This window comes from Serpula lacrymans, assembly GCF_000218685.1.
Source record: "Serpula lacrymans var. lacrymans S7.9 unplaced genomic scaffold SERLAscaffold_15, whole genome shotgun sequence".
NCBI lineage: Eukaryota > Fungi > Basidiomycota > Agaricomycetes > Boletales > Serpulaceae > Serpula > Serpula lacrymans.
Genome location: NW_006763304.1, coordinates 813,185 through 836,780, shown reverse-complemented (window position 1 = coordinate 836,780; position 23,596 = coordinate 813,185). Strand labels below are relative to the sequence as shown.

General features: G+C 46.8%; 8 protein-coding genes across 8 annotated transcripts; 5 read left to right on the top strand and 3 right to left on the bottom strand.

Moving 5' to 3' along the window:
• Window positions 1–331: 331 nt before the first annotated feature.
• Window positions 332–2,473, top strand: SERLADRAFT_411430 (putative 1-pyrroline-5-carboxylate dehydrogenase; the record flags this gene model as incomplete). The annotated part of the gene is made up of 12 exons (XM_007323382.1): window positions 332–450; window positions 507–520; window positions 580–780; window positions 865–968; window positions 1,016–1,066; window positions 1,127–1,147; window positions 1,229–1,578; window positions 1,636–1,804; window positions 1,857–2,046; window positions 2,096–2,208; window positions 2,242–2,360; window positions 2,425–2,473. 12 exons carry the CDS (start codon window positions 332–334, stop codon window positions 2,471–2,473), a joined length of 1,500 nt encoding a protein of 499 aa, XP_007323444.1.
• Window positions 2,474–3,154: 681 nt separating this feature from the next.
• On the bottom strand, window positions 3,155–5,181 carry SERLADRAFT_478604 (uncharacterized protein; the record flags this gene model as incomplete). The annotated part of the gene is made up of 4 exons (XM_007323381.1): window positions 3,155–3,973; window positions 4,078–4,509; window positions 4,560–5,101; window positions 5,157–5,181. 3 exons carry the CDS (start codon window positions 5,028–5,030, stop codon window positions 3,416–3,418), a joined length of 1,461 nt encoding a protein of 486 aa, XP_007323443.1.
• Window positions 5,182–6,075: 894 nt separating this feature from the next.
• Window positions 6,076–8,369, bottom strand: SERLADRAFT_478603 (uncharacterized protein; the record flags this gene model as incomplete). Its single annotated transcript, XM_007323380.1, has 12 exons — window positions 6,076–6,400; window positions 6,462–6,689; window positions 6,755–6,835; window positions 6,886–7,235; window positions 7,289–7,403; window positions 7,493–7,617; window positions 7,673–7,737; window positions 7,793–7,849; window positions 7,902–7,929; window positions 7,982–8,048; window positions 8,105–8,202; window positions 8,260–8,369. The coding sequence occupies 11 exons, from the start codon at window positions 8,168–8,170 to the stop codon at window positions 6,263–6,265; spliced, it is 1,320 nt and encodes a 439-aa protein (XP_007323442.1).
• A 196-nt stretch (window positions 8,370–8,565) lies between these two features.
• SERLADRAFT_478599 (uncharacterized protein) lies at window positions 8,566–10,509 on the bottom strand (the record flags this gene model as incomplete). Its single annotated transcript, XM_007323379.1, has 7 exons — window positions 8,566–8,985; window positions 9,035–9,142; window positions 9,193–9,481; window positions 9,537–9,660; window positions 9,731–9,984; window positions 10,033–10,099; window positions 10,162–10,509. Coding segments are annotated over 7 exons (1,515 nt in total), but the record flags the coding sequence as incomplete, so codon positions are not given.
• Window positions 10,510–12,529: 2,020 nt separating this feature from the next.
• Window positions 12,530–13,439, top strand: SERLADRAFT_363800 (uncharacterized protein; the record flags this gene model as incomplete). Its single annotated transcript, XM_007323378.1, has 2 exons — window positions 12,530–12,695; window positions 12,755–13,439. 2 exons carry the CDS (start codon window positions 12,613–12,615, stop codon window positions 13,437–13,439), a joined length of 768 nt encoding a protein of 255 aa, XP_007323440.1.
• A 1,240-nt stretch (window positions 13,440–14,679) lies between these two features.
• Window positions 14,680–18,667, top strand: SERLADRAFT_418228 (uncharacterized protein; the record flags this gene model as incomplete). The annotated part of the gene is made up of 13 exons (XM_007323377.1): window positions 14,680–15,108; window positions 15,166–15,309; window positions 15,363–15,482; window positions 15,544–15,700; window positions 15,753–16,321; window positions 16,377–16,490; window positions 16,547–16,615; window positions 16,667–16,923; window positions 17,006–17,183; window positions 17,242–17,816; window positions 17,891–17,999; window positions 18,054–18,393; window positions 18,443–18,667. The coding sequence occupies 12 exons, from the start codon at window positions 14,680–14,682 to the stop codon at window positions 18,345–18,347; spliced, it is 3,015 nt and encodes a 1,004-aa protein (XP_007323439.1).
• A 195-nt stretch (window positions 18,668–18,862) lies between these two features.
• SERLADRAFT_478592 (uncharacterized protein) lies at window positions 18,863–20,318 on the top strand (the record flags this gene model as incomplete). The annotated part of the gene is made up of 6 exons (XM_007323376.1): window positions 18,863–18,967; window positions 19,025–19,216; window positions 19,282–19,492; window positions 19,558–19,679; window positions 19,731–19,885; window positions 19,950–20,318. 5 exons carry the CDS (start codon window positions 19,067–19,069, stop codon window positions 19,987–19,989), a joined length of 678 nt encoding a protein of 225 aa, XP_007323438.1.
• Window positions 20,319–20,856: 538 nt separating this feature from the next.
• SERLADRAFT_418227 (uncharacterized protein) lies at window positions 20,857–23,588 on the top strand (the record flags this gene model as incomplete). The annotated part of the gene is made up of 6 exons (XM_007323375.1): window positions 20,857–20,998; window positions 21,065–21,824; window positions 21,879–22,025; window positions 22,082–22,139; window positions 22,212–23,014; window positions 23,072–23,588. The coding sequence occupies 6 exons, from the start codon at window positions 20,857–20,859 to the stop codon at window positions 23,271–23,273; spliced, it is 2,112 nt and encodes a 703-aa protein (XP_007323437.1).
• Between the last annotated feature and the right edge of the window lie 8 nt (window positions 23,589–23,596).

Genomic DNA, 23,596 nt, shown 5'->3' with positions numbered 1-23,596 from the left:
GGATCTTAGCATAGAACGGGGAACTCAGCGCGTGGTGGAAGTATTTGACGTCTGCAGAGCAGGTGACTTGTGAGTATAATCGTATCATGCATAACATCCAAATTTACCAAGCTCGCTCATAGATAACGGTGGTTCATTTTCCCAAGCTCTGTCATTCAATATCGATGTATATATACGGTCGAGAACAAAGAATTCGCATGGGAACTCGAATGTACAAGCCCAGCTTGATCACTATAAGTAGCTTGAGCCATGGTCAATCAGGACTTCCTTGGTCTCTATCATTCTTCGTCACACCATATAAGAAAATATCAGGAGATTTTTTGCAAAAGGCATGCCATCGACATTCACTCACCATTTCAACACTGCTGCTTACAAAGGAACTGTCGCCGTCCCTCTTGGCCTTTATATCAATGGGGAATTCGTTGATCCCGTAGAGAATGGTACTCTGGAGTGAGTGCCATGGTATTTACTCTTCAACTCTGCTCATGCTCATGGTTTTATGTTAGTGTTCACAACCCTTGTAAGTGTTATTGCTTTTCCCTTTGAAGCTGGCACTGAATGAGAGCCGCTTGTTAAAAGCGACTGGGAAAATTGTAACCTCTATTGCTGCGGGAACGAAAGCTGACATCGATATCGCTGCACGTGCTGCAAAGAAAGCTTTTAAAACTTCTTGGGGACTCAAGGTTCCAGGGGCTCAACGCGGAAAGTTGATGGCAAAACTTGCAGAGCTGATGGAAAAGCACATCGAAGAATTCGCTGCGTTAGATGCGCTTACAAATGGTAAGTCCGACGTTGAAAAGAGTTTCAGTACTGTTTATCTGTGAGCCACAAGTAGAGTGAGACTAATACGCCCTTCGGTGACAGGAAAGGCTTTTAAAACTGCTTATGGGCGTGATCTCAAGGGAGCCATATCAGTCATGCAGTATTACGCTGGATGGGCCGACAAAATCACTGGTAAAACTATTGAGGTAAGTGGCAGCTTTCGCAGACATAAACATGTATTCATTCATCATAGACCAATGAAAATAAGATGGCCTATACCAGACACGAGCCGATTGGCGTTGTGGTACGTGTATATTTCTTCAATCAAATGCTGCAAATGCTCATTTATATTTTGTCATTTCAGGGACAAATTATCCCATGGAATGTACCAAGTGATTATCTATAGAACTCGTTCACCTAGTTCAACGCTAAAATTGTTCTACTAGTGTTCTCTCTTTCTCTCAAGATCGCTCCAGCCCTCGCGACTGGCAACACCATTGTTCTCAAGCCGTCCGAGCTTACACCACTTTCTGCCCTCCTGTTCTGTACTCTCATCGCCGAAGCGGGCTTCCCACCAGGTGTAATCAATATCGTGAATGGATATGGTGCTACAGCAGGTCAGGCAATCAGCGAAAGTTTGATCATCGAGAAAGTTGCTTTTACGGGAAGCACGCTCACTGGAAGAAAGATAATGGAAGCCGCTGCGAAAAGTAACCTCAAACCTGTCACGCTTGAACTTGGCGGAAAGAGTCCGAACGTTATATTCGATGATGCAGACCTTGATCAGGCTGTCAAATGGGCTATTCACGGAATATAGTAGGTTTTCTAAAAAAAAATCTATGTACTCATTTCTTAAAACTGAACCTACCATAGCTTTAATCATGGGCAGAACTGTTCTGCTGGTTCTCGTATTTTCATCCAAGCCGGGATATACGATGAGTTCCTGCGTCAATTCACCGAACAAGCGCTTGCTCTTAAAGTTGGTGACCCTTTCGACCCATCCACATTCCAAGGCCCACAAGTATCCAAAACACAATTCGAGGTAAGCTTATCTTTGGCTTCTCAGTTAACAATTCTCATTAACTGTAATGTAGCGCATTATGGGTTACATCAGCTCGGGCAAGAGCGATGGTGCAACAGTCCACATTGGAGGAAACCGAATTGGAGAAGAAGGATACTTCATCCAACCCACGATTTTCACTGATTGTACATCCAACATGAAAATCGTTCGAGAGGAAATATTTGGGCCAGTAGCGTGTGTCATGAAATTTACGACAGAAGAAGGTGCGAACTTTGCGCTTAATTATCATCACATGCTAAAATCTCAATTTAGAGGCGATTGAGCAGGCGAATGATACGTCTTACGGCCTAGCTGCTTCTGTTTTCACGAAGGATATAGACAGAGCGATTCGATTCGCCCATGCCCTCGAGGCGGGGACTGCTTGGGTGAGATCGCGTTACTACTCGTTATACTCGTAGTCCCCATTAATAAACTTGGTCCAGATCAATTGTGCAAACCAAACTGAAATATCCCTACCTTTTGGAGGCTTCAAACAATCAGGAATCGGGCGCGAGTTGAGCGAGTATGCATTGGAAAAGTAAGTCTTTAGTCTCGTATTCGCCATATCTACTAAGAATAATTCTGATGGCTCGTTTCTCTAGCTACACAAATGTCAAAGCTGTTCACGTCAACATTGGAATTAGGCTGTAGTTGTTACATCAGTTCGAAGTATTCTGAAATTTGTACACTTAGCATAACACTTACAGTATGAGTGTTGATTTTGGACTCTCTGGATGTACGATGCTGTGCTGAAGAACGAACTGTCTTCTAGGCTACCCTGTTCACCACTTTTGAATTCGTTGCTGAATGTCTACTCAGAGCTGCCGGGATGGTTTTACACCCTATGTTGAATCATACAAACATTCTAACTCGAAACTCGAAACTTGAAGCTTGAAGTGTGAACACTGATTTACAGAAATGCAACTTCTACCGGTGACAACCTCCAGACACACGACAATCTTGCTCAACCTTACCATCCAGGCCATATTGTTCAGTGCTCTCATCAGACAACCTGGCAGCTCCTGCATGTGCACGCTAATCCATACCAGTCCATACCATGTGTCCATAATTTGGCCGTACCATGCGACCCGAGCCTGCTATATTCTGCTATTCCATACCTATAACTTGATCTGGACCGAATATCAGTGTCCTCAGGCTATCCTCTACGTAGTGTGCACGACCATCACGACGAGCATTTCTGGCTGGCTACGAGTGTAACGCATCAGCAGCTGCACTATTTAACTGTTACTGCGTGGATGACCTTGCCAAGCCTGAGCTTCAAGCTCAAAGACGTACTTCACGTACAGTCCATCATTTTCTGAACCATCAGTCGGAACACGCTATAGATATCGTAATAGAACAATGTTCAGGGTATGTATATAGACAAATTATAAACTAAACAAAGCAGATGGTCTCTGGAAATGCGCGAAAATAACATATGTGATGCAATACATGGACAGAAAATTTTCCGTCACTACCTCAACTTGAACCAATCACTGGCACAAGTGCTGTACCCTAAGTAAACATGAGGCATGGGACTCCCCTTTATCGCTATACTACCGTAAGCCTGTGAGTGGGCCACTTGCCCGCGATTCATGAGCGATCCATTGTTCCTCTGCGAATCTCTTCATCAAGGTCCATCCGACCCATAACCTCAGCAGAACCCGTACTTGACCCAGCGTCGTTGGCGCTCATGCTACGCAGAGATCCAAGCCTTGGCCTCCCAGCAGGAAAAGTCATTCTCTCATCCGAGACATGGCCAATTAAAGCCTCATTGCTCCTCTCCACAGAATCAGCTCTCCCGACATCTCCTTCTGCACTTGCACGCGAGCTGCTATCGCCGGCAACCCCCCGTCCTCTTTCTCTTGGCCTGCCGAAACCTTCAAGGCTTGCTAAGAATACCTCATTCATGTGTCGCAGGCGCTCATCAACTTCTGCCTCCTTTGTCAGCATAGGTCCAGTGGAGGGTTCTTCCGAAGCTTTGGCGCCCGAGCTTTCTCTCACCACCCCCTCTGTTTGCGTCAGGGTACCGTCTCGATCATGTTCTGCTCGTGGGCGACGACTTCCTTGGAGTGGCTTTCGAGAATCGATGTCTTGTACAAATATTGAGATTTCGTCGTCGTCTGTATTCGGACCCAAGAAAGATGCAACCTAAATCAAAGAATAGATTAGCAGGCAGTATATTATTGGTGAAACGAAGCAACGATGAACGCCAGTGGTTTAGTGAAATAGTAAAGGTTCCAATGGTGACTTACGCCTACACGTTCTCCTTCCCTCCGTTCTCCGCTTCCAGCACTCCCCTCACTACCAGCTCCACCAGATGCAGCATAGCGATGTCCGAAGCTACTAGAGTAACGCTTTCGCGCAGGAAGCCTCGGCGAAGGCTCATCGCCCTCTGCAGATACAAGTGAGCGTCTGTCGCCCAAACTGGAAGGTGCGAATGGAGGAGACGGTCGACTGCCCATGCCAATAGGTGACGGTGGAACACGTGACGAGGTCGGCGAAGTCTGCGCTGGTCTAGATGGAAGCGATGGCACACCAGCCGATAGAGGTGATGGCTGTCGCAAAGATGGCGAGGGCGAGTGAAGAGAAGGAGAGCCGGACGAAAGGGTGGATGTCTTAAATAGATGAATCGGATTGATGTTTGGCCTGCGAATTGGTAAGGGACTTGGTGCAGATGGTAGATCCTACTTGGGGTCAGCAGAAAGATACAACCAAGATATCATACGTTACTCACAGCACCTCGTCCAGTCCCCATGCTCTCCTTTCTTACCCTGGCCGCAATGCCAGACAATGGACGGACGTCATCCTTCGACCAAGTCGAGCTAGAATCTTGACGCGATGAAGCAACTGAGAGCACGGAGGTCGAGCCAGCTGCTAATGGGCCAGCGGTAGACGTCCGGCTCATAGGCAGTGCAATGTTGCGCGGACTTTGCCCTCCTGATAGGGAATTAGTGCGGGAATGAGTGGGAGGTAGAACAAATCTATCAGCAATTGATGAAGGTGGTGACTTTGGGAGAGAGGTTCTGATGGGCAGGCTGCCGGGCAAGCCCGATAAGGAGTCCCGCTGTTGATTCTTAATCAGAGTAGGTGTAAATTCCGGGCCTTCATCCAGTGACAAAAAGCGCGAAGATAGAAGAGACTCCAATTCGTCCAACTGAAAATTCGGAGAAGTCAAGTATCTGGCAGAGAGTGTCAAGTTGCCCATAGGATGAGGGATAGGAGGGAAGACGTGTGTTTCATTTGGAAGAGTCGACGAGTTCAAGGCGGGAGGTGTGTCTGAAGTATATAATAGTGAGCAGCATGTTTTAGGGTTGCTGACAACGTGGCTTACCGAAATCGAGGATATCACCCGATCCATCACTTGATCCTTTCAGACGTAGCTGTATAGTCAAGTTACCATTTCTATACGAACCAGCTGTCCGTCGGCGTAATTTCTTGAAGAGCTTCCAAGCGGGCAGGATTCTGAGCAGAGTGTAGAGGCTGCGGAAAAGTGGTATGCCGTGTTTATACATCGTGGAGGGGGCGACGTCTCCTCTGTCATCCTCATGACGAATCTGGGCTGTTGGATTGAAAGTGAGTAGCCAGGTTTCGAGGAGGATATGTCTAGGAGTAGGTTCGATTCGCAGGCGGGAAGAGTCGGGAGCAAGATAGACAAGAACCTGATTACTTGTCAATTCTGGAATGGACAACACAACCTGAACCTCGAGCGGTGGAGGGGGTGGGGAATCAGAAACAGAACGATAGATTCGAAGGTGTTCCTTGAACAGGTCTGAGTCGGGTGTTTCAAGGTTGAACTGAGAGCGAGGGGTTAGCGTTTTTGTGGGATCATTGGACTGATACGTACCCATTTGTCGACTTTGGCCTGATACTTGGGCTCAACGGTGGCTCTGGCATGGTTTACGACAAGAGCGAGCTTAGTGTAGAACCTAAATGCTATTTGGTTGGCCTTCTGGGTGTCATTGGACATGGCAGGGCTGAGCAAACGCTGGGGGACTCGGAAGTGGCAGCAAAGTGATATGAGAGGTATTAAGCCACTGGCAACATTAGGGTACAAATTCTAAGAGCAGATAAGTGAAGCAGCTAGAAAGTCGTGGACGGCACGCAGCCTCGGTGGTCCGCAAGGGAACCGTAGTGGTACTGGGAAAAGAGTCACTGCTATGTCGATATTCGACAGTTATGGTTTCCTCGCGTAACTGGCGAGGTGCCCCTCGGGCGCTTCTAGGTTAGGGTTATCCATAGCACCGAAGATCATACAATCACAGATAAATAATTTAGAGTATAGTTTACTGATTACTTATGTACCCAGCCTAGATCCCCACAGCGCCCATTTGTTACACGGTGCTCGTTGCACAGCAGGCGGAGAATGCAGAACATCCCTGAGAAAACACTCAGAGCCACCGGCAAGCGGCACAGCTCAGGGCGTCTGTGCACAAGCGCCTACTGCGATCCCCAGTCCTCACCTACCGGGCTATGCCAGAACGTGTGTCTGTTCATATTGTTCTTTCCAGCGTTCGTAGCCTTGAAGTGGCACTTCTCCGCATAGCCTTTTCGTAATGCTGTGCACTTCGTCCAATGACTTTCATGTTCCAGAACTCAAAATCCAACCTCGAGGGGACATCAAGGCAAAGGCACTCACCATGAGAAGCTGGGACACAGCGACAATTCCGGATGCATAATATACATAGTCCAGGGACCTTAAAGCCTCAACGTCAACCGAATCCTCACCAGCCACATGGGCTATATTGGCAATCCTATTGTGATAGAACAAGCGATCCAATAGAGAGCGCGGGAGAACTTGGTGCATCGCTTCTCCAGTACGTAGGGACTGAGACACGACCGTGAATTTGGTCAAGACGTCGCTGATCTGGAATGAATGCAGCCATATCGCCGTCGCATCAGCCCCTCAACACATGTAACAGAGCTACTCACGAAATTGGGGTGCACAACTTTTGTTTTGTGCAGGAATTTGATCCGCCAGTCGTCATCAAGGTGTGCGATTGCGCTACCAAGCTGCGTGTTAAGCTGTTAGCACAAATTATTCACTCATCTGATATCATTACCTGTGCTATAGCGTTAAGCATTTCGGACTCGGCATCTGCCAACTCATTATACTCTTTCAACGGCCAAGCCCCACGGATATTTCCTTCCCATTTCGCCATGTCAGTAAGTTGTCTGACTGACTGGACTTGCTCAGCTAGAGCCTTTAGCCTTAACCGGAATTCCGATAACCAGGCCTCAGATGCATGCGCACGGCGTGACGGTTTTTCACGATGTTCTGTTTCGATCCAGGTCGACACGAGGAATGCATACATGTTGCTGATTTTGGAAATAACTGCTGCGTTTCGAAGACGCACGGCTTTGCGACCGGAAGTCGGCGGAAGCATCATCATGATGAACGATGCAGCACTTCCTGTAAAACATTAGCTGTTAAAGAGCCGTCCGCACTGCTGATCAGAGACTGACCAATCACAACGAGCACCCAGCGCCTCCACGCAATAGACCAACCTATCCCGGGGTTTCCAACAGTTTGCAGATGACCGTCAATCCATGAATACCCAACAACGAGAGCAAAAGTAGCCTAAATGCGAGAATTTGAAATAAGTCACGTCAGAAAAAGGGCACCATCAGTTTTAAGACCTCTGTCAAACAAAATAACCAGAAACGCACACCGCCAATCAGTACACCTGGCAGGTACTTTGCAGGGGCAAACAGCCGTAGCCAAACCACAGGGATGAGAAATACTGCGGAGCTCGCCGCCACACCATAAGGATTGCCAATTCCTCGCCCGGATCCTTGAAAAATGCTTCATGAGTCTGAAACGGCATTTGGTCTAGTCTTTTATCGTACCTATATACCAGGTCACAAGGCCGAGACAAAGTCCAACAAATGTCCCCACGAGACGGATGACATAGCTTAGAGGAATAAGCTGTTTATATAGACAACGGTCCCTAATAGCAGACTACTTACTTGAATATCTGGTCAGAAGCGTAGATATTCATTGTGGTTTGAGCCATGATAAGAGCCCTTTAAGTTTTGTTGAGGTTAAAATCGAACATGATTTACGTGGTTGACAGACCAGACACCTTTCTGGACGTAATAAAACTCTAAAAAAAATACTGTCAATGCGTTGTGCTTAACCAACTGGGAAGTACGTACGTGCACTCGAATGAAATACACTTGGGAGCCAAAGTAGAACAGATACAATAGTGTACTTGATCGTAAACTAGTAATTCAATAGTTCTGATGTATTTCAGTGGTAAGCAGACCAGTGAAACTTACCTTTGCTTCTGCCGTCCCTGACCACTTGTAGAGAAGATGTAGAGAATTCATCGTCTTCTGTATCATATTGTTCGGAGGCCTGCTATCAGGATCCTTCCCTTTAGAGAGCAGAGTGTCAGTTCGGAAGAAAGCAAGGGCTCAAGTCTTAAACTCACTATATGCTGTGTCTTCATCCGTAAAGATATCAGCATCTGCAGGATCTTCTCCAAGAGTGATGTCCTCTTCATCCCCTCGTGCTGTAAATATCTTGCCAATAGCTCGCACTCCCTTGGGTAACCACAGCCTATTGTTCCTCCTATCAGTTACTTTATCACGTACTTTCTCCATAAACTCCAATGTGACATGAGCCACTGATATCAAATTTGCAGCGAATACATATGTAAGATATAACGACCGCAGAGGCATTTCTTGCTTTTGGTCTGTATTACCCAAAAATGGCGAATATGGTTGGAGCAGCATCATGCGTTTCGAATCCTTGAATTCGCTGAGGACAGCAGATAGACGTTCAATCGCATCGTCCAGGCTTTTGGAACATGCGCCGTCTAAATTGGGATTACGATGCCACCGGTATTTATTGATAAAGTCGAGAGTTTCTTTCACACTGACCAATCCATGTGCGCAGGCTTCACGAAGATCAGAAGTGGAATCCCTGAGTAGTGGGAGCATGTGTTGTATTTCGAGGGTGTGGTTCGCTTCCGCAAGACGATTTTGTTGAGCGAGGTGTCGAAGGAGATAAGTATCGTTGACGCCCTGGGGCTGTTCAATCTCTCTAGTAACCGACACGGAAGATGTGGTGATTGAATCTTGATTAGGGTGATTTGACTCAGGGCAAGGCGGAAGTTGTGGTTTACCCATAAGTCTTGCAAAATTTTGGAGCCCAGCTATACCAGACTTCAACGGGTGACCACCAGATACCACGATGCCACTGACCGATGCGGACCATTATAGCAAGGAGGGGCTCTTCCAAGCCTTTCACATCGTCTCCGCTCCATTTACCCCAGCTGACTTCACTGGAGATATACTTTGACTTTGCCGTCACTAAGAAGCAATCGATAAATCATTTCAGAAACCACAGTGTGGAGGCTTACATTGTTGTTGACCCCCAATAACTGCTGCCCTTAGAGCAAGGATACGTTTCAGAAGAGCTTTGTCAGGGGATAGGTCTTCTGGGGTAGAATTTAAAACATCAGATTGGATTTCGAGGAGACCTTGCAACTTGTCTAGTTGGGCGCATATACCGGACAAACAAGAGTGATTTGATGTTTCAGGGAAGATGAGAACAGATACCACCACCGCAATAGCAACGTAGGATGCCACAGAGGTCAGTAATGAATTGAGGATATTGTATTCCCCTGTGGGAAATAGAGGGCCAAAAGTCTTTTGAAAACGGATAATTCTGTCAGTCGTTGTGGTGACAAGGCGAAAAGCTTACGCAGTATATATCCAGAGCAATCGTGCCGAAAACACTCATCATAGTAAGACCAGGGGCATAGGCTCGGACGAGAGCAAATATAAATGTACCCAAACCAAGAAAACATCCAAAGACGATGGAAGACCTTAATTACAAAGAATCAGCTGATAAATCGGCTACACCACTTGTAACATTGTCGCAAAATTATCACAAACCGAACGTCTAAGAACATCCCCTGGAATATATCCGCTGTAAACAATGCTTCTGGGTCCGCCAGTCCAGCCGCACTGAAGAAGAGGGATTGTTCTCTGGGTAACATTTGTGGGATAGGGTCGGTGACATACCTGGACTGTACTTTCTCTAAAGTACTCATCAGTAATACTTGACTGCGAGATGCTAGTGCAGCGCGCATGGCCGCCGCTCCAATTCCCCATCCAAGCATAATGCCAATTACCAGAGTAGATACGAGCTAATGTGAATGATCAGAATATAGTTAGCATTCGGAACGAGTACTTACAATGAAAAACATCTGGATAGGAAGATAAGCTGGCAAAAATATACTTGACAACAACGTAAAGAAAGCCCTTTGCATACCCCAGTAGTCAGAAAAGAGAAGGTAAAGCGTTATTTCAGGTTTTCGACATACGTGTTTCCAAGTACTCCCAAAGATTTATCTGGCAAGAAAAGGATCAAGGCTGCCCATGACCCGACCCAAGACCTCAAGAACAACTTCCATGATTTGGGATTTCGAAGGTTAAGAAGAACCCATGGTGGAAGAAAATCTAAGAAGGCCTTGGTGTGTTGCGTTTGAGTGTCCTCCCGCTTCTCCCGCCGGTCCTTGGCCGACATATCGATACCTATTGACGCCCGATGAAGTGAACTCTCCGCTTGCTGCGCCATTTCACCTTTTACTATATGGCGGATACCACCTTTCCCAAAAGGCAATGCCAGTGGTTGGAGATTTGTGTGGTTTTTCCAGTCTCAGTTCTGAGTCAAAAATCAGACTCGGAATGTCGAACTAAAGATGCTGGCCGGCGGTCCGGCTATCAAGTTCTCGACATCACATTTATCACGTGTACGAGTTGAGGGTTAGGGTTATGCTGCACACTACTTTTAGTATCCTGAACTCAGCTACAACTTGAAGTACTCAAGTACTGTAGCAGCAAAACTAACAGGTGACCGGCAATGTTAACTCAAGTATTTCTGATCTGGGCCATCTATCATGTACATCCGTTTTCTTCGATTTTCTCCCGCAAAGTACGTACACTGCAATATACTAACTTGAAGGACAACCAGATTCTAGTTGGCGGTGACTAGCAAATGCAAATGTCGCTTCTGAATGTTGAAGTTCTAGATTTCAGTGAATTGTACGATGTGAGTTAGGCTGACTTATATTTTCCATCAGGCTATCTATACGAGAACAGTTCACGTGCAACGTGTCTATTGGCTATCTTCTGCCGCTATCATGCTATCATGCCGTCTTCAGAGGTTTCTGGCAGTATCGTGTTTCTACGGGAATGTCAATACTGGCTATTTTCAAGCGAAAAGGTCTAGAACATATCCAATCCATGGGTTCAAAGCTGAATCGTCTCTAGTTTGGCAATCATAAAGCTCTCATATCAGTGCATAACTCGTAGATAACCCTTTCTATAGAGTCCATCTCGCGCAGTCTCGTGATGATCGTTACCACCCAAGTCCGTGTTCTACCGGCAACCTCCCCCTTCTTGAGCCCCCGATATCAAGTCGCCGCACAATCATTGCCTTCGGTCACCGCATATCGACATCAGCTCGCAGTTTTGTTCTTGGCGAGTACGTTTTCTGTCCAATTCGGTGATTCCCTTATCCACGCTTCGTCAGGACTGATGCATGATATGATCATCTTGACTCGCGGATATCTCAGGCTGTGCCTAGTCACTACGCTTTCGTGTCGAAGTGGTTTTTCGGGACCTTGCTTCCCAATAAATTGACAGAGCCCGACACAGAAGATACGTGACAGGTTTCTTGATAATATCGTGCCCACCTTTTGTACGCGGTTCAGCAGCGGCTGCTACTGTGAAAACGGGTATTATGTTTAGGATACCGTTCAATATCAGTCTGTGATTTCATCTGTTCAAAGCCCGAAATATCCGTGATGTAACTAAAATCTCCCTATTGACAGATTTTGACGCTGGGACTCGGAGAGAGTGGACGGGAAATCAAACCTCCGTCTTTGACGTGTAAGTTGTCTTCTTTCGCTATTTTTCTACAAAGCTCTCATCTCAAAAGTCGGAGCCGACAGATTGACTGATTCTTTTATATCCATATATGATTTCACAGGTGCTCTCGAAAAGAAATCACCGAGATAAAGTCACTCAAAGTCCCTCCCATGCGCACTGGCTAATGCCTTAGACGAAGGCGATTGCACTGTTTCATGTAAGAGCGTTATCGTAATTGCTTTTGGCGCCCCAACTAATGACAATTGGGGTTTGTTCCTTATGCTTTTAGATACCTTCAAGCGCGTACGAAGTGCGTGAGGCAGTGTTATGAATTTGCAGGCTGTGCGTTCCTAGCTAGCGCTCGTTGCAATGTGTTTCCTTATTAGGTAATGCTATAAGTTCACCTATCTTAGTCTGGAAGTTACAGCCTCCCACTCAACTATGTTCTGTGGAATATTGCACAGGAAGGATGTATAATTGTACGAGAGCCCCAACGCTTACACAAATCAAGCTCCTTTGACTCGCCTTGAGTCGATGAGTGTATCAAATCTGACTCGATGCGTCATACAAGTCCTCGGGCCCTTTCACATGGCGGTCGTTCAATGCTTCAGGCCTTTTATCGTCGCCTTTGCCAAAGTGGGATCAACTCGAGCGTCTATGGACATCTTTGTTCGGCTAAAATCTATACGCTCCAAAGCAGGTCCAGTTTTGAGTAGTAAACCGAGTCAACTGGTCAATCAACACGCCCTTCCGCAAGAGAGTAGGACGTAAACGATATCAAGCACCGACCCATATTTTAAGTATCGGCCAATATGAGCTAGCGTGTGCATATGGTATATTTTATCTAAAAGTCGAAACCAAACTATCAACCCCCATTCTATCCACCAAGAACCTGACCACCAATGTCTCAGCCAATGATTATACTCTATGATGTTCCTTCCAGCAATATACCCCAGCCTTGGGCACCTAACATATGGAGGATACGGTGAGTACGCCCTACTTGACCGCTCGCGTCGAATACTAAGCAACGCGGGCCCTCGATAGCCTCATACTAAACTACAAGCGGTTGCCCTATCGAACTGCTTGGGTCGAGTTCCCCGACGTGGAGAAAACTCTGCGCTCGATTGGGGCCCCGCCTACATCTGTCCGCAGTGATGGTCGCCCCGTTTACTCCCTCCCTGCCATCTTTGATCCAATGTTCTCACAGACTCAGCCCGTTGTTCTCTCGAACCCTCATACCATCGCCGAATACCTCGAGTCGACATACCCAGCACGCCAAATCTTCCCAGAAGGGTCTCGTGCTTTGCAAACGTTATTCGTGCATTATATCCAAGATATTTTCGTAAAGCCTCTGTTGCCTATCATGGTGCCCCTCAGTCACCAGCGCCTGCCCGAGCGTAGTCAAACCCATTTTAGACACGGGAGCTATACTCCCTTACCACCTCCGAGCTATCTGTCTGTCCCTCCTGAGCGCGAACAGGCATGGCGGGCCGTACAAGACCAGTTCAACTTTCTGGCGGGAGTGCTGGACAAGAACTCGGGGACAGATGGAGATGGAGTTGTCTCTATGGGGCATGAGGTCACATATGCTGATTTTGCCGTGTGCTCTGTATTGATTTGGGTGGAGAAGGTTGCGCCGCACGATGGGTGGGCGAGAATCCGAGGGTGGAACGGTGGTAGGTGGAGTAGACTGCGGGAGAGATGCCAAGGTTACATGGACGCCTTCTAAGGTGTGGATTAAGATATCACCTCTTCTATTTCTTGCTCAAGCTCCCCACTCCGTCTGCCTTCATCCTGACCCATAAATGATAGTACAACTGTGATCATGATACCCTTGTTATCTTGCAATAGATTCTCATTGGACGCTCAGCACAAAAAATGTGACGGTGTGTTGTCCATCAAGGGACGATGTATCCATGTAAGGTGTTTATTATCAGACAATCGACTATAGATCAAATAAAGCAACAGAACATTTTCAATCATCTACCAGCATGGAGACATCAGCTACTGGAATTCTACCAGACTTCCGATTGCTGTACCTGGTGTGTGCAAAATTGTGTGAGTTGATTCATTAACCTTTCGCCATGTATCGATACTATCGATCAAGGGTGTGATTTCCAGGAAAGTTCCGGCAGGTTACTGAGCCCTGGTAACCAAAAAAAAGGCTCATTTTGGGAAAATGAACCGGTCCACCAGAAGTTCCAGTTGTTTGTGTTCTGCATGAAGTTTCGTCAGATAGGAATTGCATCTCAGACTGACTAATGTCCTTTTTAGAATGTTCAATAATCGAAGTTCAAGGCTGGTAGCGCCTGATGGACGTTTGACCCACACTGTGGAAGATAACGTACAGACAGCACTGTTTTTCGCAACTTTCCGTTTCGTCAAATGAATTCTGGACAATGATAGTATATTAGACTCTCACAATCTGTACCAGACTGCGTAGAAGACCTTATAACATTCAAAGTTCCATTACGAACGAGAGGCAGGCTTAAATCTGACCATTCAGAGGAATGCGTGGATTGGCCTATGTTGAGGGTCTGTGTGTAAGGACGACCGTCGCAAAGATACAAAAGTCTCATCGAAGAAAATACCTTTGATCAATCTGTCTGCAACGTATGAGGAACAAACACCCAACTGCGCCGACTATAGAATATTGTTAGTAGTTAGGTGGAGACTGAAGAACGCCCAGACCAATGGCGCTGAGACCATCAAGTAAGGCGAGAAAGGGCGCAATCCAGACCGCAAGAGCCCTAGAAAAGCCACAAAGCTGACGAGAAGTCGAGAAGAAAGATTGATGCATCAATATGAAGAGAATAGTGGATTAAAGAAAAGTCAGAGGGACCTTGTCGACCACCGTCGTCGCTGTTCTGCCCAAGCGAAGTCACACGGCTATTTCAAGTTCAAAGTTGCAACTTTGCCACAATTTCAAGCAGCCTCGCTCACTGCGGCCAATGCTATAGTCTGAGCCCATGGCTGCCTCTTCTTGTTCCCCCTCTTCTTCTGCAGTCACGATCCCGATACCTGGGAAATCCATTCTCAAACGTCCACCACCAACCCAGACCGGTTTTTTGACACGCATCAAGGGCTTTTTACCAAACCAGTCGCCTATAAACGATGACAGCAAACCTCTCAAGCGCGCACACTTCATCCTGCCTCAGATTGCTACAGTATATCCCATATCATCCATAAACCCTCCATCTACACCAACTCTTAAGGATGAGAAAAAGGCAATCGAAGATCGGGAGGCTGAGAGGAGGAAGCGGATTGTTAGAGGAAATTCCATCGGACCCAATGAGACTGAAGAGTGGTGGAATCTCGACAAGGTGGAATCGTTCTATAGGGAGTGCTGTGCTTCGAGGGAGGAGGAACCTGACCCAGCTATTTCTGCAGCACTCAAGGTTCGTAGTTCACTTGTCTCTTCCATCAGCCACTTCCCTGTAATCTATAATATACAGCGTGCAGCGGGCTCCAAGCCTCGATCAGTTGACCTCTCTGGCGTGCAGCTCACTTTAACTTCTGCAGCCATCCTGTCCGATGTCTTCGCTATAGAATGGGGCTTGCGAAAGCTTATCCTGAAGGAATGTAATTTAGATGAGCATGTTCGCTACCTTATATATTTGTGCTGATGAACGTGTACTGACTTCTTGCTCAGATGCTCAAGCTCATGCTTCATGCAGTTCTCATCCCAGCAACTCTCTCCTATCTTTCGGTAGCCTCTAATAAACGTCTGAAAGCACCAGCCTTCAGGATCATTGGTGCTTATGTTTCCAAGGTATGATTGGTCTCCTTTCCATCTTAGTCGAAGAATATTTCCACTGAATGGGCTGGTACAGGCTAAAAGCTTGCAGTTCTTGGACCTCTCGCAAAACGTACTGGATAAGAAATCAGTTGAGTACGTGACCGCGTCTCTGACTACTGCCCCGGACCCTGGACTAGTTTCGCTCCGCCTCGATGATTGCTCATTACGACCTGCCGCGCTCGAGGCACTAGGTTAGCGAGGTCACGCATTTCCTTTTACAAGTCATCTGACTATCTGTCATAGCACGTTCAGTGAGGACATCGTCTCTCCGGAACATATCGCTCAGGCACAACAAAATCAACGTGACTGGAGCGGTCGCACTTGCTATCATGATCAGAGACTATCCAGATACCGTTCCCACGACGCCTGCGACGCCAACTTTCCCTTTATCCGGAGTTTCGTCCAACTTTTCTTCTCCCCCACCATCACCGATGTCTCCGACCCGAAATCTGATGCCACCTATACTCTCTCCAGCAGCCCGTACACTTCCACCCCCACGGCATCCAGCTTCCACAAGCCCACAAACGACGTACACACCATATATACCCCGACGTCGCGGTGGAGCTGTGAATGTGGGACCAAACCCACTTTCGGCATCCGGGCAACCTGTGCCAATTATCACGTCGAACTCGCAAGGAGGAGTGACGACACGCCATCCTGTAAACCATGGTGTGGATGGGAATCTACACGGAGCTGGAGCTCGACACGATCATGGCCCCAGCGCTGCGTTGTTAGATAAAGTGCGTGCACTTGATAACCTACCTCGACTAGGTGCGCTGCGGACGTTAGACTTGAGAGGAAACGATCTTCGAGTAAGTCATCATTCGTGCAATCTATGTGGATGCTGATGGCTTCCGACGTGATTAGGGTGGAATCTCCTACATAGCTCAAGTGCTTAAACGTAACAGGACTCTGAAAGTGCTGAATTTGAGTGAGAATAAGCTGGATGTTCAGTGTCTGATTTGTATTGCCGAAGCGCTGGTAAGTCCACTGAGAAACTCGCAATGAGTAGGGGATATAACTACCATTATTCTTAGAAATATAACCTTTCGCTTGAAACCTTGGATCTAAGCCGGAACCCATGCTCAGGTCCTGCGCTGGAAGGGGTAAGCGATCTCTATATTCTATCATACGACAATTCTAATATTACACACAAGATACAATCACTAAGGACTGCATTCACGTTGAATACGGCGTTGAAACGATTATTCCTTGCTTCCACTCAGCTGACTTCTCCAGGTGCTATCGCTCTCGCCGAATTCCTACCAGAGTCAATGTCCCTCCTTCACCTTGATCTAACGGTCAATAATCTCGACATCGCTGGCGTAATGGCTCTTAGCTCCGGTCTCAAGGCCAATCACGTGATGCGGTGTCTTGATCTTAATATTCCTCCAGGAGACGAGGAGTTTGCAAGGTAAATAGTCCATCCCAAGCCACGTATCGCGCCTTGAAACTCGTATAATGACTAATTGAATTCTGGTACTATCGTCCTGTAGGATGTGTCGTGATATCTTGAACTCTTGTGTACGTAACACAGAGGACGCAGAAAGGAATGTCCATGCTCCTCATGGTTCTAGCCCTAGCCCCAGCGGACGGGGACTGGGGAAAGGCGTATGGGGAATGATAGAGGAGAGCGAGCTCGCAAAATCCATCCGCCAAGGCGATGGGACGAAGGTATGAATATTCAATAGTGTTTGTCTCAGTCATCTTAACACCAATTTACTGTAAATAGGGCGAACCTGATGTTTCTTTACGTGCACAAGCCATTCTAGACGAGCTAAAGACTTTACTATCTCAGTCTAAGTCGAGCTCTGCAGCCTCGTCTGGTTTATCAACGCCAACGACTACCGAAGAACCTCATGCAGAAATTACAGCCAGAGCTAGAGCTGTTGTAGCAGAAATGTCATCTCAAGTGCAAACGATAACGGATGGTGTTCGTCTCGAAGAGATGCTAGGCCTTTGTGACAGTATCAACACATCTCTCACTCAGCTAACATCGCCGCCGAAGTCGCTTTTGCGAGGCTTGGGGTTACTTTCTGTCGATACCAATGGTCATGCGGTTAATGGGGAGGCTAAGAATGCTGATGCCTTGCATGATAGCCCAGTGGAGCAGACACATGATATAAACGCCGAGCCTTTGACACCGAGAGTAGATAAAGGTAAGGCGCGAGCAGAGCCTGAACCTGAAGAACCCGAGAAAGTGTTGAGTCCCACTTTCATGATATCTGAGGAGGATGAAGATGATGAAGACGGCCACAGATTTCTCGAAGAGCTCGGAAATATTGGCATGCCATCTCCCACTGATAGGTGAGGTTTATAGATACAGCCTATTTGTGCATTGACTTTTGAATGAATAATTTGACTGATATCTGTTTGTTCAGGTCAAGAAGCTGGGTGGAAGAGGAAGGCGAAGTTTTCCGTAGAGGAAATGTACTCCTTGGTCCCGAAGAAATGGAAGGAGAATTTGCTGGAGACGAGTTACGACGGGAGGTAAGCTATCTGAGATGTAGTAATAGAGACTGAGTCATAACCGGTCTTTGACAGCTCCTTGATGCCATGGTTGAACGCCCTCCACCGCGCGGCTTCATTGATGAATTTGGGGCAGAAATTCCTAGTATTATTCCTCCCGGTGAAGAAGTCACATCGGCTTCTCCTCCGCCGGAAGAACCAACGAAGCCTCCTCCTCGCCCCTATATCTCCCGTTCGCGGTCTTCATCGGCCATGGGACAGACAGGTGACTTGCAGTCACCCTCCACGCTTCTATCCCCCGTCTCCGCGAGCAAGAGTCCAACCTCGCCTTTGTCTCCTACCACGAGACCATTCCCACCGAGAAGCTGAACATTTCCTTCTACCAAGGATGAGGCCCTTTGATCGTTTAGACTCGGTGCGTATTCAGCGGCCCTGCTATTGGACCTTTTCTCACCATTCTCCAGGAACCCTGTCATAAGCAAATTCTTGCTTTACATCGCTACTAAATGCATATGGACGTGAGCACGCAGGAGGGTCATGCCGGTGGGGATGGCTTTTCCATGGTCTTTTGGTTTGATTAGTTGCCATCGTGCCTAACATTTCTTCTTGTGCGTCATGGTGTACTTTACTTAGAGCTTGTGCCCTGATAATATTACTGCAAATACTGCCTCACTTGAGGTATTTCAACATTTGAGGCTGCATACATACCCACGCAATGAGTATTGCCTCTAGCACGGCCATCTAAGCACCTCGATTTGATTTCAGTTCCGTCCTAGCCCAAGTCTTAGCCTCCCCGCCATTTCCACCACCAAGCATCGCTGGAAGGCATCACAGAATTGGTATGTATGATCACTTAAACTCCGCGGTCAGTTCGCAGGCCACGTGATGAACCTTGACTATTTACCAAACCAGCCCCCGCAAATGTTAAGGTTCGAAAACCCTCTGCTGGGTCATTTTGCTGATACTTGACTTAATCCAACGATAACGTGGTACGTAGCGCATTTTCGTATTTAAAGAAAAAATAATAATGTCAGGTCTCGTCGAAGTTGTGTAATTTATCCCACCAGATTATCTAAAGTACAGAAGATATGGAAGCTCCAGCCCCAAGACGCTCCTCGAGGATTTCCTCCAAGCCAAAGTCAGAATCTAAGGTTGTTCCTGAAAAGAAGAAGAGAACGGTGAAAACGGGAACCAAAAGAGGAGCGGAGGACCAAGGAAGTGACGATGCGAATAAAAAAGTAGGTGTGCTGTTATCTCAACCTATCGCCCAACTCTCTGTGACTAATCGCATCTCTCCCAAAAGGCAAAAGCAGATGCAGGGGACTCTTCCGATGCCAATCAAGGGCAGAACTCAACGGCAGAGACTGCGGCCACTCCAGACATCGCTCAGATCAATATAGGCGATTCTCTACCTTCTCTTACCCTCAAAAACGAAAAGGATGAGGACGTAGACGTGACATCTATCGCGTCAGAGAAGGGTGTCGTACTTTTCTTGGTCCCCAAAGCCGATACACGTGAGGAACTTCTACTAGACTTGGGAAGCGATCTATTTTGACGGGAATGCACACCATCTGGCTAGCTGGATGTACTCAACAAGCTTGCGGATTCCGAGATATTTGGGGAGAATTTGGTGCGCTGAATTTTGACGTTTACTGTTTGAGTGCGGATACATCGGCCGCTCAGAGTAAATGGCAGTCCAAGGCTAGTGTGCTGTGCTATTCTGTTAATTTGATTTTAACACCATTATCACAGAAAGAGCTCCCATATCAACTTTTGTCCGATCCAAAGAGGATGCTCATCACTGCTCTTGGTGCCGGAGACGGTAACAAGACGAAGCGCAGTCATTTTATTTTCGAAAAAGGCGGGAAGCTTGTCGATAAGAAAATGCCGGTTAAACCAGTCGATAGGTGAGCATTAGCGCTGATCTGGCCAATTCACGAATCTAATTTCAATATATTAACTCTGCTACAGCCCCAAGTTGGCCTTGGAATTTATCAAGAGTTCAAACTGAAAGTCCACAACGTCGTCATCTGCGATACCTTCATCTTTAGCTGTCTTAAAATTTGCTTTACAAATCCTGGTTCCTGCCGTCGTATTGCTCTGCCATATTTTCTGTTGTCTGTTCGTACTTATGTCGCCATTAGTAGAGCCATGATAAGGGAGCTGGCCTTGCCGTTTTATGACAAGAATCTCTTTGAGAGTTGTCTTATGCTTGTATTCTAACTTTGGATATGTATCTTGTGTTGTTGTGACGTGTTCTTACTCTCAACATTCGTAGCCAGAAAATGATGTCTTGGTTAAGTGGTTTATACTTACAATCACTACGAGCATTCGCCGAAATCACTTGGTGCGACATACCAAAAGCACAGCGCTGACTGAAAGCCTACTATGGCTATGCTCCGGACCATAATTGGGAGTGAAAAGGTAAACAATGGGTCTAATATCGCATAACTATTCCTTTATGGGATGAGCCAAACCATCCCGTTCTAGGATATGACCGTAACATCATAATCACAGTAAGCCTATTCTTTGACTGTTGCAGATAATTTTGGCTGTTCCAGAGCTGCCACTTATCTTTCCCTTTGTGCGACAGGGAAATGCAATCCCACAAAGACTAGCAGTGAAGAATAGATAAAGACCAAACATGTATATTTTTACCTTTTGATTCTTTGTTCAATCTTGGAGCACACCGGTGAAAGTTTTCCATTTGCATCTCTGGTGTTAGACTGTTGCAACTTGCTATTTTGGCAATTGCTCGTAGTGAATAGCGGGATTTTGAATCCGATCGGGTTACTCCGACTCCGAGTAAGGCTGTTGGTGATTCACTAAATAAACTTGAACGGAAAGTTTGACGGTTCTTCAAGAAAAACTGATAGCTATGTCTGATCCACGCTTTGCCCGACTCAAAGCAGATCCTCGTTTCCGTCGTCCTAAAAAACAGCAATCGAAAGTGGTCGTTGATGAGCGTTTCAAAGAAGTGTTCGAGGACGGAAAGGCGGGGACAAAAAAAGGAAAGAAAGGTGCGTAACCACTCTGATGCTCTAATGTAGAACCAATTCACAGTCAGGCTACAACGATTGTTTTAGGTCGCGTGGACAAGTATGGACGTAAGGTATCTAATACCCATGAAAGCGATAATCTGCGCCGTTTCTACAGACTCGAAAACGAAGAAGAGGGTGAAGTAGGGGGTGTCGGAGCTCCTTCCGCGCCAGACTATGCCAGAGGAGGAATCTTGATGGAATCGTCTGACGAGGAAGAAGATAGACAAGCGTCAGGAGACGACTCTGATTTTGAAGGGATTGTAACTCTTGGAGCTGATCCTTCCAAACCCTCCTCACTCGACGATGACGACGCAGACATTGACTTGGACGAGGACGTTTTAGCAGACCTAGACGCTCAAGCCGCCGCATATGCTGAGGTAGTGCCTTCTCAAGACAATGACGCTGATGATATTTCCCGGACGCGTCGACTGGGTGTTGTCAACTTGGATTGGGATCATGTCCGAGCAACTCATTTATTCAAGATATTCTCGTCCCTTGTTTCGCCCACCGCACCTATTTCAACTGCCCCTTCTTCGTCACACATACACCCTGATCGCAAAAAGGCCATTAAGACCTCGCCCACTACTGTAGCACGGGGGAAGGTGCTCAGCGTTCGGATATATCCAAGTGAATTTGGGAAGGAGAGAATGGCCCGTGAAGAAAGGGAAGGGCCCCCTGCAGAAGTTTTCAAAAAAACCAAGCCTTTAAACGAGGACGACGTGAACGAAAAAACGATCTATGAAACAGGAGACGGCGACGATTACGATGAAGACGCTCTGCGAAAATACCAGCTCGAGCGTTTGCGGTAAGTCCATATCTTTATTCTACATCCTGCGTGTTAAGGCATGTCCAAGTGTAGCTATTATTATGCGATCGTCGAGTGTGATACTGTAGCTGCAGCTTCGCATATATATTCAGAACTGGAAGGTACAGAACTCGAACGGTCAGCAAATGTTTTTGATCTAAGTTTCGTTCCCGACGACATGGCTTTCGATACCGAGTATCGGTAAGTCGCTACTTCTATCCTCACCAAGAGCCTCGCTTACTCTATGCGACATTCAGAGACGAGGCTACCAGTGAATCATCCATGCCATACAAAGCTGTAGAATTTGTTACAGATGTAAGTATTGGTTTACTACTGATATGCTGACCATATTGATATGAATGCCGTTGTCTTGATTTCATCACTCAGGCCCTTCGACACTCCAAAGTCAAGCTAACATGGGACGAAGACGATCCAGAGCGGACGCAGATCACGCGACGCAATCTCACTCGGCAAGAAATAGAAGAAGCTGACTTTAGAGCATACATAGCATCCTCATCGTCTGGATCAGAATCAGAATCGGCAGCACCTACGAAAGAAACGCGGAAAGTGAAAGGGAAAGAGAAAAAGGCAGAGCGCGATAAGCTGAGAGCTCTCTTACTTGACAGTGACGATGGTGAACTACCAGAAGGCTGGGGACGGGAAGAAGACGAGCCCGGGGATATGGATATGGAGATCATGTTCACGCCTGGTTTGAGCGATACAAAAAGTAAGGACCAGGATGAGACGACGCTGGAGAAGTATCAGCGAAAAATGAAAGACAAGAGAAAGAAGAGGAAGGAAGAGAAAAAGTCAGATAAGGAAGAGAAAAGGGAGACGGGGACAAGGAAGAAAGGAGTTGCTGACGACAATTTCTTCGATGCTGGGAGTGAAGACGACGAAGGTACATGGGGAGATAAGAAAAAGCAGGAGAAAACGCCACCACTCGAGTCAACAGCAGAAGAATTGGCCTTACTTGTTGCCTCCGATAAGCCTGGCGGTGAAACAGCCCATTTCGATATGAAGTCCGTGCTCAAATCCGAAAAGAAGAAAGGGAAAGGCAAGAAGAAAGGCAAGAAAGACGAGGAAGATGATCAAGAAATTCAGGCAGACTTCGCGATCGATGTCAAGGACGATCGGTTTCAGGCTGTCCATGAAGATCATCAGTTTGCTATTGATCCGAGCAATCCTCAGTGCGTGCACTAATAACTTTAACTCTTGACCTTGCTAATGCAGCCATGTAACCCCAGTTTCAAGAAAACAAAGAGTATGGCTGCTCTAATAGGCGAACGACTAAAGAGGCAGAAGGATAGGCGAGGCGAGGGCGGTGTGGAACGAGAAAGGTCGTCAAAAGAAGCTACAGGTCAAAGCCTAAAGAGCCTGGTGGAGAGTGTGAAGCGGAAAAGTGCATCGTATGACCAAGGGGGTGTCGGAAAACGTCGCAAATTATAATGGTTTGGAGCTCAAGACATGTCCACATATGCCCCCCTGGCAATCACAAAAGTCACCCGACAATAACCGGAACTATAGCAACTCTAACACAGTATGGTTTAGTGGGCTGTACTTGCTCGCAGCTTAGCAAACGCAGATCTTTAGAGATCATCTAATATGACTGGGCACCTACTGAAAATCAGGTTTCATACCAGAACAATGAATATATTATACAGTGACTGAAGTGCATACATGGAGAAAATGAACAGTACTACAACCTATTACACCCAAAAGAGAAAAGCACTATGAGTACAATATAAATGCATAATGAGCCAACACCTCTT